Consider the following 12,888-nt stretch of genomic DNA (forward strand, 5'->3'; position numbering starts at 1 on the left):
TAAAGTATTCATGTTTTTGTTACGTCGACTATGGTCTATGGCGTGTGTATTGTGCTCGTGTCGTTTTTTTTTTTTTTTTTTGAGTGGTTACAGACTTACAGTCACATTATCATTTTGTAGGAGTATTAGTGATTTATGTTTAGGTTTTATAATTAAATTCGATTTAATTTGAAGTCTCATCTAATTTTCTGATTTACTAAATTGAAAGTTTAAGTGAGCAAAAATTTACCCACACCATACACTCAAATGTATATAATTATATATATGTAGATCATCGCTTGAGAGTAGAGGGGAGAAGTAAGAGAATCCCCCTACTTTCAAGTATTTTTATAGTTGGTGAGGATCAAACTTGTGACAAGGTGAGTTCCCACCAATTTCACCAAGCATGCTTGGTTAAAACTTCTTTCTTTTTACATGGTCTTCAGTTATACTTGATTTTTTTCCCTCACATACCTTACCTTTTAATATTTAGTAAATTATTATTCCACAATCGCTTTTCTATTACATTTTGATTCTTTTTTTAGGTGGAGATTATATTTTGATTTTAATAACCCACTTATGTGACGATTAAATTGATTACTTCATCTAACCATCAGAACACTATTACTTCCTATAATTGTAAATAAATTTGAAGTAATCGTCAAATTATAAAGATTCTAAACAACAACAACAACAACAACAATAATAATAATAAAAAAAAAGGGAGTACCATATTATAGAACAAGACGTTAACTTGGATTATTTTGTACTCAATACATGAAAAGAACTATAATATTTATGATTGAGTTTCAATGTTACATTGCATTACACTTATTTTTTTTTTTTTTTTGGTGTATAGAGAGCCACTGCATTACACTTATTTTTAACATCAAAAACCAACAAATTAACAGTTATGTTCATCACATTATTTGACCAATTCCATGCTAAAATCCCACAATTTCCTAGCCAAGGTGTTATCCTGAGCTAGCTTAGAAGGCTTGGCTAAATCACAGTTATTGAAATATTCACCACTTATGCCTTTTACTTGTGGATGCAAAGCCACATAACATGTCGTCGCTGCTCCCTGCAACGAACGAGTTTATCATCAGAAGAAACGAAAGAATGAATCAACATTGCCAGTTTAATTTAATCATGTGTGTTTCAAGACACTTACTTGTGGAATATCTTTCATGAAAAAACAAGTAATAGGTCTCGAAAGCGTGTTAATAACTGCCGCATCCAAGCAATGCACAATTAAACCATTACTCCGTCCCAAAAAAGTGTTAATCACATATAGTATAAGAGTAGGCTAAGGCAAGATATTAGATATACAACAATTTGCAATAAAAAGTTAAGTATACCATCAAATAATCTGCTTCTTGATATATTTGTATAAATATATCCAGGATGAACTGCATTAACTGTTATATTAACCCCATCACCCTGATCAACAAAGGGATTTTCATCAGAATAATCGAAGTTGAATTCTGAAAGCTGCAGAGCAGTACAGGATCAAAGGGCTAATGTCATTTTCTTACAAAATCAATCAACATCGAATGTGTTACCTTAAGTTGTTTTGCTAGCTCTCTGGTATGCAAGATTATAGCAAGTTTTGATTGACAATATGCAGCAAATCTGGAGTACCTGCATAGTATGTTGGAAGTATTTCCAACATTAATGTTATTTATGTGGTTTATCCCACGTGTAAAGAATAAGAAGAATGGAGTTTTTTATATTGTAAACGCTTGAATACGAGTTATGAGATGGGCCTAGGTCTGGTTTTGTGTTAGTGGTCTAAGTGGTGCATTTATTAACAAATATATATTTATAAAATCAGGATAGTTTTCAAATGGGTACAATAAAATTGTAGTCATTATATTAAATTAAATCTTAATTATTTATTAATTTTGACTAATCTAGGCCGTTAAATGGGATGACTTTGTACTCTAAAAATAATTAAATTGACAAAAAAAGAAAAAGATAAAAAAATAACCCACGTCCTTTCAGTTTCTTCATTTTTTTTAAGGCCTTTCAGTTTCTTCATCTAATACTCTATATTTTGCTTTCTCCTGTACCTTTTATTATCCTTTGCAACCCTTTCTATTGTATATAGGGTTCTTGTTTTCCATTGAAACCGTACAGTTTTCTTCTTCCCTATTTGCTTTTTCCTTATTCTGTAAATATCTCCATAAAATTAGTGACTTAAGATCGTTAGTACTAAACGCTCTTGAGGGTAGGATTATTCTTTGTATCCCAATGTATTCAAAGCCTTGATAGCACGGAGGGACAAATAACGTTTTTAGGAAAGTGTTCTTCGTACACGCCTAGATCCATTGTTTGTTTTTCTGATAATTTTCTCCAACATAGTACTAATTAGTGGATGAGTGCAATCAATGCAAAGTTACAACTCTTAATTATGCACATATGTTCGCCTGGAAGAAAGTATTTCCTCCGTCCCATAATTTAGTTCTTATTTGTGTTTTTTCACGGTATTTAAGAAATAGGATGAGAAAATGGATAAAGTACATTAATAAAAGTAAAAAGTACAATCATAAACTAAGGACCTGTTCACATTTACTGAACTGAGCTGAAGTGAACTGAACTGATTGGAGTTGAACTGAATTGAGCTGAGCTGAGCTGAAATGAATATTTTATGAGAGAAGGAAATTAGGAGCTGAACTAAACTGAACTGAACTGATTGGAGCTAAACTGAATTGAACTGATTGGAGCTGAACTGAACTGAACTGAAATTAAGCTGAAATGAACATGCCCTAAAGTTAGAGAAAGAGTGTAGAAAAAAGCACAAGACATGTGTAAAATTCAAGGGTAAATTAGGAATACAATGAATAAAGTTTAAAAAAGTGAGGGTATAATGGTCTTTACATACTATCCAAAAATAGAAATAGGAACAACATTTTGGTTCTCCAAAATAGATAAACAGGAACTATATTATGGGACGGAGGGTAATAATGTTAAATTTACCTTAATGGATTGTTGAGTTCATCAAAAAGGATTCCTTCACGATATGTGAATCGATGGCCTACCGATGCAATATTAACAATCCTCCCCTCTTTACCACTTTCGAGTATAGTGTTTTTCATTGTGTCCAACAACAGAATTGTCAGCAGAAAATGACCTGCAGATAATAATCAAAATCTTTTGTATACATCCGGTTTACACTAATATTAGTGTATATCGAGCAGTATAAGGGTAATCTTTAGCTAATTTTAGGGTAACTTTTTGCCTTTTTTTAAGTAACTTTAAACATAATACAATTTTTATATAAATAGACAACAAGAAAAGTTTTATAAAGGTAATTTAATTACATTCAATCACTAATAATTGATTTTTAGTCATTTAAAATGTGATTCTTTACTAATAAAGCGTAGATAATTTTTATTTGTATTGGGTTACTTTTATAATTTTATGCATATTGGGGTAACTTTTTTTTATTTCAGGGGTAACTTTTAATCACTTTAGGCTATCTTTATAATAGATGTACAATATTGTACACCTGATTTTTTTTAAAGTTTGTGGATAATAATAAGGTAATGCAAAAAACAATGTTAACCATGAATAAAATCATGAAAGCTGAGGTGTAATTAGCCTACAAAATGTATATCACAATTTCTTTGATTCTTTAGGTAGATAGAATATATCTTGTGAATATTCCTTTGTATATGTATCAAGAGTCATATATTTTCCGATATCTCATATCTCTAACATAAGACTAAACAGAGATGAAAGAAGAGGGAAACGATAGATGCACCTGCACCGAAAATTACATCCACATATAGATGTTTTAAACTTTAAATCTCCATTAGAGTCAAACTGGCAAAAATCAAAAACAAAAAAACAAAAAATCCCATACTTAATGTCTTAATCTCTACCTCCTTTCTATTTAGCTAGATTACTCACCCAGGTAGTTTACCGCGAAATGCAATTCTATGTTGTCTTGGGAGAGAGTAAAAGGGCAGCCTAACACTCCTGCATTGTTTCTAAGAAACAAAAGGGGCAAATATACTGTTACTATGTAATTAAGAATTTACAGTAAGACTCAAGAAAAAGATGGATGATTGGATGGTTTTCTTACATGAGAATGTTCAAGGGTTGATTAAGGGACTTGAATTCTGATGCAAATTTTCTAATAGATGCCATTGAGCTCAAATCCAACTCCACAATATCAACCTTAGCACTCGGAGTTTCTTCGAGTATTTTAGTCCTAACCTTTGTTCCAGAAGCCATGTTCTTATCTACCATGATAACATGAACACCGCGTAAAGCAAGAACTCGTGATGTTTCAGCACCAATGCCACTCGATGCTCCTGCAGATCGTGGATCAATCGATAAATGTGAAACATCCTTTGTTTAACAAATCAATACTTCAAAGTTATTGCGCATTATTTTGCACAATTAAAAGCTATTGAAAAACAACAAAAGTCCGATCCATAATCAAGCACCTTATGATAGGGTAATTAGAAGCCAAATAGCAAAAAAAGCAAAAAAAAATATCATAAGTCCGTTCCATTTTTATTACGAGCTATGTTACATGGACTCGAATACCCGTGTCTGGCAAAGTTATGTGTCCAAGCGTCCGACTTGACTAGCTATTTTGTGAAAAATTTTCTTGATTTTAAACTAAAAGTGAAGTATCCAAGTATCATACCTATGTCTGAGTGTCAAGGGTATGACATGAGTACTTATGGTGAAATGAAGAGTACATGTAACATAGATTACGCGTGTTAGCTGAGCGATTATATGTAAGATAAAACATAACCGAGCAGTGAAGCTAAGGGTGTAAAATGGCAGATAGGAAAAAACACAAAGGAACGAAGATGGTAAATTATATTACTACGGAGTACAATTGAAGTAGTATTAACAAGGACCTGTGACAATGGCAGTGAGGCCGGTACCATGAATTCCATGTGTAACATCTTCTGCTGTAGATGACCCAGAAAATCCAGATGAATTTTTTCTTCCAAAAAACCACATTTTGAATTTTGATTATTATTATTGATTGTTTGTTTTGAGTGTTAGCAAGTAGAAATGGTGTTGAAGATAAGAGTAGATCAATTTTTGTGATAACCAATAAAGATTGAGCCTCGTTTTTATAGAGCCATGCCAATTGCCAAAAGAAATGTCAACCAAGTGGTGTTTTTAAAAATAAAGAGAACAGTAACTTTTGCCAGCTCACCAAATTGCTCTGTCATTCAAATGACTAAAAACACAATGTCAAATTGTAACGAAGTTAGTTACGACGTCTTCTTCGAGCTCGACATCATCAAATTTATTAGGAGGTGGTTAGTGGTTATTTTAATCTTATAATACTCCGTACCTCATATTACCCCTATTTGCCCACTGTTAGATCTTGATCCACAGGCAAATCCTTACCCCTACGACGTCGTAGCAGTGTAGAGAAGTGGTAGCGGAGAGAGGTAGAGGTGGTGGTGGTGGTGGTGAAAGTTATGGCGACGGAGGAGAAGAGAGAGTCGGGACTCGGGAGGCGTACTTTTCTGGGGACGTCAACTCGTGAAACGACTGTGCGGGAGGCGGGGTGGGTGTGACCGTGTGAGTTGGGATTTAATGGTTATTTATTATTTGCATCATTTATTTTATAAGCTAAATTGAAGACCTAATAATTTTTGGATAATGCTATATATAGTCTCAAGGGCTATATATAAGAGTTAAGTATATTTTTGGAAATTGTATATTTATGACAAAACACGCACGTAAATTAGTGTAATTAGTGTTTATATTTATATGATTTCTTAACTTTTTACGATTTTTAAATGTAAGTTTAATGCTTATATGTAGCTATGTATAGCATTTTTCTTAATTTTTTGCCGGTTTGACCAATCCAAACCTGACCCATTTTGTGGGTTTAGAATAAAAAAAAATTTGACCTAAAATCCAATTTAATCCGTAAATTTGCAGGTCAAACCTGACTCGACCCGATAATTTGTCCACCATTTTACATTCTTATCTCTCTATCACTACGGACTATCTATCTCATATAACTCTCTCTCAGATCCACATGCACCAACCACATCCTACATCTACCATCAACCTACAACTAGAGGTGGGCAGCATGTTGGGCCGGGCCGCCGCGAGCCACGCCTTGCCGTGCCTAATGGTGGCTCGTGCCGGGCCACCATTTGGCACACCCCAGCCCACGGCACGACCCACGTGTCTGGCGTGCCATGTCGTGCCGGGCACTGGGCCGCCCATAATATTTTTAATTTTTTTAAAAAAAATCAATATATATATATATTTTAACAACTTTTAAAATGGATATCTACTAATTTTTTTTTTATTAATTTATGTTTATTATTATTATTACTATTATTATTATTATTATTATTATTATTATTATTATTATTGTTCTTTATTACTACGTATTATACTCCCTCCGTTCCACAATGATGTTGTTGTTTGGAATCTTTGACTTTTTTAAAAAAGAGAGAATCTTCTAAATTTCTCTTAATCTATAAGAACAAATATAGTCATGTGAGATCTAGTTTGATTCGTCTTGGTGAGTAGATTATTAATATTTAACTTTTAAAATTTTTGCTAGTGTAAGATTAAAGATATTTGCGGTAAAAAATGGGTAAAAATTTGCATCGATTTACGAAACACGAACATCATTCTGAAACGGAGAGAGTAGTTCTTTATTATTATTATTATTTATGTTAATTTTATGGCCGTGTCGGGCCGTGCCTAGCGTGCCATGCTAGCAGGCCAAACTACCGTGCCGCCAGCCGGTTCGTGTCGTGCTCGTGCTGAATTTTCAAAATCGTGTTCACGACACAGCCCATGGCCCACTACTCGGTCACCGTGCCGCTGGCAGGCTCGTGTCGTGCAGGGCCAATCTCGTGTCGGGCCTGTGCCTAGCGAGCCATGCTGGCGGGTAAAACTACCGTGCCGCCCACCGGTTCATGTCGTGCTTGTGCCGAATTTTCGAAACCGTGTTCACGGCACGACCCATGACCCACTGCTCGGTCACCATGCCGCTGGCGGACTCGTGTCGTGCTGGGCCAATCTCGTGTTGGGCACTTGTCGCTCGTGGGCCGGCATGGCCTAGCTCTACCTACAAATATTGCATCTGTATGGCCCACATTATCATCATGCCACCAACTGCATAGCCGCCACACACCACTATTAAATGGTTTTTAGTTTAAATTTTGTATAGCCGCCAACGTCTTTTACATTATATTTTTATTTTGGTAAGAAAAAGTTAAAGGAAACATTGACGTTATCAGTCCCAAATCCCAACTATGAACATTCTTCTTCAAGCAGTCTAAAGTCTAAACTATTGATTAACTAATGGCGGTCCCAATTTTAAGGGTGTCCTTAAAATAGTCCCTAACTTATAATAATTGGGTAAACCATTATAAATTATCAAATGTTGATTTTTAATAGTTCATTTTTCAAAAATAAATTAGCAAGAAAATGGTGTAAAGGAGTCAGGTTGGGTGTTTAGAGTGGCAGAGGATTAATTTGTTTAATTATACCTAACAAAAACAAAACACATGGCACTATTTGTGGGGGAATTTGTGTATAAACAAGGGTCACAAAAATAGCAAACAAATTAGAACGGAAAATCTTCGAGGCGTGAACGGAATCACTTTCCCAAAAGTATAATTCCGACCCTATACTACAACCGGGTATCACGGAAATTTACTAAGGAGATACAACGAAGAACAATTGCAATCACAAGTAGGATGATTACAAAACAATGTATATAAGCCTTTGGAATTGTGATGATAATTAATTAAAAACTTTTGCAAAATTATGAGAATGAAAATGGAGTTACTGTACGTCCCCATTCATTCCCAACTTCCAACCTATATATATTACATAATTATAGAGAAAAGAAACCACCAAGAATAACCATCAATCAAAGCAACTCCAACCCAGAAATTGGTCGGGCCCGATCGTGCTAACAGTCGCCCGATCGGGCAAATACATTTCTCAGAAATCACAAGCACTCGGGCCCGATAGAACGACGACTGTCTGATCGAACCACGAGACTGTAATTTCCAGTTCATCACGCGGGCCCGATCGAATTGAGGTGGCCCGATCGGGCGGTGAATCAGCGTTTTCCATCTTCACTCTCGCGCTCGATTAGGCTGCTATAGCTCGATCGAGAGAGCTTCAATGGAGCTTCGTTGCTTTGTTCATGCTCTATTCTTTGTTTAATTAATTACAACACCATATCCTAAGCAATTAATTAAACAACATGGAATTTATCTTAAATACTCTAAATTATTCAACAATCCTCCCCATTTAGATTATTAATCAAGATTCGTTGCAAATAACATCATCATCACAAAACAATCTTATGCATAAATGAAAGTGTACAAAGACTTGAACTCCCACTTAGTGCAACATACAATTCAAGAATCTGTATCCATTTGGTATCGTAAAACGTTTGAACCAAAAGCAACACATATTGGAAACTTGAAGACATTACACACACAAAATTAATTACTTAAATACATATTAGCTTGACACTATATGCCATGTGTCCATATCTATTCATAAGTACATCAAAGCTATGTCTCTAATAGCTTCTTGAAGCGGCTAAACCTCGTACTTACATAGGTAGACTTCCAACTTGCTCCTGTGACCAAAGCACTTTATCAGGAATTCTATTAAGTTTAAAACAACCTCTTTACATCACAGTAAACCGGAACTTTACCTTGGATGAATAAACAAGTTCCCAATCATCAAATAGGAGAATTGATCTCATTGAACTTAAGACCCAACGTCTTATTGGGCGTTAAGTTGAGATTCTCCTAATTGTGATTATTTAGGGCTCCAATCCTAAACCGATTGCCATCCTATTATTAACATCTCTAGCCAATGCCTTTGTAAAACAATCGGCGAGATTTAGATCCTTTCGAACATAATCAATAGTGATCACACTATCCTTGATAAGCCCTTAGATGTAACTATGCCGTACTCCAATGTGCCTTGACTTACCATTATAAACTTGGCTATAAGCCCTTGCCAAGGTAGCATTGTTATCATAATGTATCACTATTGGTGATATCGGTTTTGGAAACAAAGGAATCTCAAACATGAGATCCTTTAACCATTCGGCTTCTTTACCAGCCGAATGCAAAGCAATGAACTCCGATGTCATTGTGGAGTCCGCAATGCAAGTTTGCTTCTTTGAAGCCCATGAAATGGCACCTCCCCCATATCGGAAAACCCATCCACTTGTGGAGGAATGATCTTTGTTAGAGATCCAACTTGCATCCGAATACCCTTCTACAACCGAAGGATATTCGCTATAAGACAAACCAAACTCCTTGGTTTTCTTCAAGTACTTCAACAAGCGTCAAACCGCTTGCCAATGTAGCATACTAGGCTTGCTAGTGTACCTGCTAAGTTGACCAACTGCATAAGTAATATCCGGTCTATTACTTGTCATGGCATACATCAAACAACCTATTACTTTAGCATATTCAAGTTGTGAAACTGCATTACCTTCATTAGGTATCAACTTTATGCTATGATCCATAGGTGTTGAATAAAGAGAATTAGTGTCTTCACTCACATTAAATTTCTTAAGCACTTTCTCAATGTAATGAGATTGTGACAAGATCAACTTTCCTTTTTCCCTCTTTATCCTTATGCCCAAAATGACATCCGCTTCTCCCATGTCTTTCATGGAAAACTTTGAACTAAGGAACGACTTTGTCTTTTCAACTTGTGACAAATCAATTCCAAAGATCAACATGTCATCTACATATAGACAAATTATGATACCTTGACCGTTGTCATCAAATTTGCTATAAATACACTTATCTGAATTGTTCAGCTTAAAACCATTAGACAACACAACCTCATCAAATTTTTGATGCCATTGCTTAGGTGCTTGCTTTAGCCCATACAAAGCTTTAATCAACTTGCAAACCTTTCCTTCCTGACCTTCCACAACAAACCCTTCCGGTTGTCGCATGTAAACCTCTTCCTCTAGATCTCCATTCAAGAATGTTGTCTTGACATCTATTTGATGGATCACAAGCTTGTGGATAGCTGCAAGTGCTATCAACAACCTTATAGTTGAGATTCTAGCAACAGGTGCATATGTATCGAAGTAATCGATACCATGTTTTTGTGTAAAACCTTGTGCCACTAACCGGGATTTGAACTTTTCAACCGTTCCATCAATCCTCAATTTCCTTTTGAAGATCCATTTGCACCCAATTGGTTTACATTTTGGTGGTAAAGTAGCTAAAACCCAAGTATTGTTTCCCATGATGGATTCCATCTCATCATTAATAGCTTCCTTCCAAAATGGAGCATCACGAGACTTCATAGCCTCATCATAGGTCAAAGGATCATCTTCCACATTAAAAATGTATGGAAATTGTGTTGAAACAGATTCCCTTGATCCTTCAACTAAGTACACATGAAAGTCCGGGCCAAAGGATTTTTCTTTCCTTGCCCTCTTACTTCTCCTAGGCTGTAATGATGATGTAGATGCCTCCTCTAAATGAGTTTGGTCATCCACCTCTTGATCAATGACAATTTGATCAAGACTTTGAGCATTGGATTTTGGAGTTATGTCCTTTGGTATAGGAATTGAAGAAAATCGTTTTTCATCAAATAATTCATCCCTTGACTCAATGGTGGTGTGAACCGACCAAAAGTCATGTTGTTCTATTACATAGAACCTATAGGATTTGCTATGATCCGCATATCCTATAAAAATGCATTCAACTCCTTTTTCACCTAAGTTTTTACGTTTAGGTTCCGGCACTTTTACAATTGCCCTACAACCCCAAACTTTGAGATGACTCAAGTTTGGTTTCCTTTTATACCATAGCTCATATGGGGTTACATCTTTCCCTTTCATGGGAACACGATTTAACACGTAACAAGCCGTTAAAACGGCTTCACCCCAAAATTCATCACTTGAACCTGAATATGACAACACAAAATTTACCATTTCTTCTAGTGTCCTATTCTTCCTTTCCACTACACCATTTTTTTGTGATGTATATGCCGCGGTAGTTTCATGTACTAAACCTAAAGATGGAAATAACTTGGGTCATAGTATTCACCTCCTTTATCAGTTCTTAGCTTTTTAATTTTTCCATTGATTTACAATTCTACTTTATTTTTGTAGATTTTAAATTTGTCAAGGGCTTCATCTTTAGAGAATAACAAATAAATGTAACAAAACCTTGAATAGTCATCAATAAAAGTTACCAAATATTTTTTATTTCCTAAAGAAGGTGTGTTGTGAAAATCACACAAGTCACTATGCACTAAATCAAGCAATGAAGTATTTTTCTCAACAACTTTAGGAAATGGTTTCCTTGTGATTTTGGTTAACATGCATGTCTTACACTTCTCCAGTCTTTGATCAAACATGGGTATCAAATCATGCTTAGACATAAAATATAACTTTTTATAATTAACATGACCAAGTCGCAAATGCCATAGAGAAGAGTTATCATTAATAATATACACAACATCATTCAAAGTATTTGAAATACTTAACTTAAACATACCATTACACAAATAACCAAGTCCTACAAATTGACCTCCTTTAGACAAAATAAATTTATCTGACTCAAACACCATCTTAAAACCTAATCGATTCAAGATCGCACCGGATACAAGATTCCTCCTAAGTTCGGGAGAATACAACACATCTCTTAAAATAAGAGACTTTCCTGAACTAAAGACTAGCTCCACTTGTCCTTTGCCAAGCACCTTAGCTGTAGAGTCATTGCCCATATAGAGAATTTCTCCATCATCAACCTCCAAGAAGGTCTTGAACAATGATCTATCCTTGCACACGTGCCTCGATGCTCCCGAATCGATATACCACGAACAATCAGCCTGTACACAATTGATTTCAGAAATCATACACATATAATTCATAAATGAATTAAATGAAATTTGTGCACAAGATTTACCTTGTTTGTCTTGGGATTGGCTAGCATTGCCATTCCTATTTTGAGCCTTCTTCTTGCTCATTTTTTTCTTCCAGATTGTGCAATCTTTCTTGAAGTGACCGGGTTTTCCACAAACCCAACAAGCACGTGACTTTGAACCATCACCTCCTAACTTAGGCTTCTTGCCCTTATTTTTGTTTGAGTCATTACCCTTTTTTCTCACATTTTGTTTGGCATTCTCCACTACACTTATCGTAGTAGAACTAGGATTTGCATCCTTATTTCCCTCTTGCACCCGGATTTCTTCCTCAATCCGGATGTGAGAAGCCGAACTCTTAAGGTTAACATCATCCTTCCTATGCTTTAAACCACTTTTAAAGTCTTTCCAAGAAAAAGGCAATTTGTCTATAATAGATGACACTACAAAGGTCTCATCAAGAACTATGTTATGTTGTCTAAGACTTCCTAATACTCTTTGTATCTCATGAAATTGTTCCATAATTGGCCTACTTTCAATAAACTTATAATTGTTAAATTTACTAACAAGAAATTTCTTGCTAGAAGCATCTTCAGCCATATATTTAGCCTCTAATTCATCCCATAGAGACTTAGCAGAATCATTAAACTGATAGTTTTCAAAGAGTTCATTAGACATACCATTGAGTATATGGCCACAACAAATGTAATTGTAATTCTCCCACTTGTTGCGTTTCCTTGTTTCATCCAAAGTTTCCTCCTCCTTCTCCTCGGGCTTCGGAGTAGCAAGAACATAAGCCACTCCAATTGTAGTCAAGAAGAAATGCATCTTCTTCTGCCACCTTCGAAAATCAACTCCCTCGAATTTGTCCAACTTTTGAATGTTGGTCATCAATACCTTAACATTTGCCATCTTTGTTAATTATACTTTTGGATTGTTGGGGAATTTGTGTATAAACAAGGGTCACAAAAATAGCAAACAAATTATAACAGAAAATTTTCGAGGTGTGAA

The 12,888-nt window shown here is 35.4% G+C and overlaps 1 protein-coding gene across 4 annotated transcripts; it reads right to left on the minus strand.

Annotated features, from left to right (window-relative positions):
* Window positions 1-757: 757 nt before the first annotated feature.
* On the minus strand, window positions 758-5,113 carry LOC145562788 (short-chain dehydrogenase TIC 32, chloroplastic-like). Of its 4 annotated transcripts, none has more exons than XM_081623181.1 (9): window positions 4,866-5,113; window positions 4,073-4,304; window positions 3,898-3,977; window positions 2,962-3,115; window positions 2,055-2,153; window positions 1,545-1,623; window positions 1,341-1,473; window positions 1,154-1,209; window positions 758-1,063 (listed from the first exon to the last, which is right to left on the minus strand). In XM_081623181.1, exons 1-9 carry the CDS (start codon window positions 4,969-4,971, stop codon window positions 905-907), a joined length of 1,098 nt encoding a protein of 365 aa, XP_081479307.1. In that variant the 5' UTR covers window positions 4,972-5,113; the 3' UTR covers window positions 758-904. The 4 variants fall into 4 exon arrangements, with proteins under 4 accessions (XP_081479307.1, XP_081479308.1, XP_081479310.1 ...); XM_081623182.1 differs by having other exon boundaries at window positions 1,341-1,422; window positions 4,866-5,105; XM_081623184.1 differs by lacking the exon at window positions 2,055-2,153 and having other exon boundaries at window positions 4,866-5,101.
* Between the last annotated feature and the right edge of the window lie 7,775 nt (window positions 5,114-12,888).

Source organism: Chenopodium album, chromosome 10 (assembly GCF_948465745.1).
Source record: "Chenopodium album chromosome 10, dcCheAlbu1.1, whole genome shotgun sequence".
Lineage (NCBI taxonomy): Eukaryota > Viridiplantae > Streptophyta > Magnoliopsida > Caryophyllales > Amaranthaceae > Chenopodium > Chenopodium album.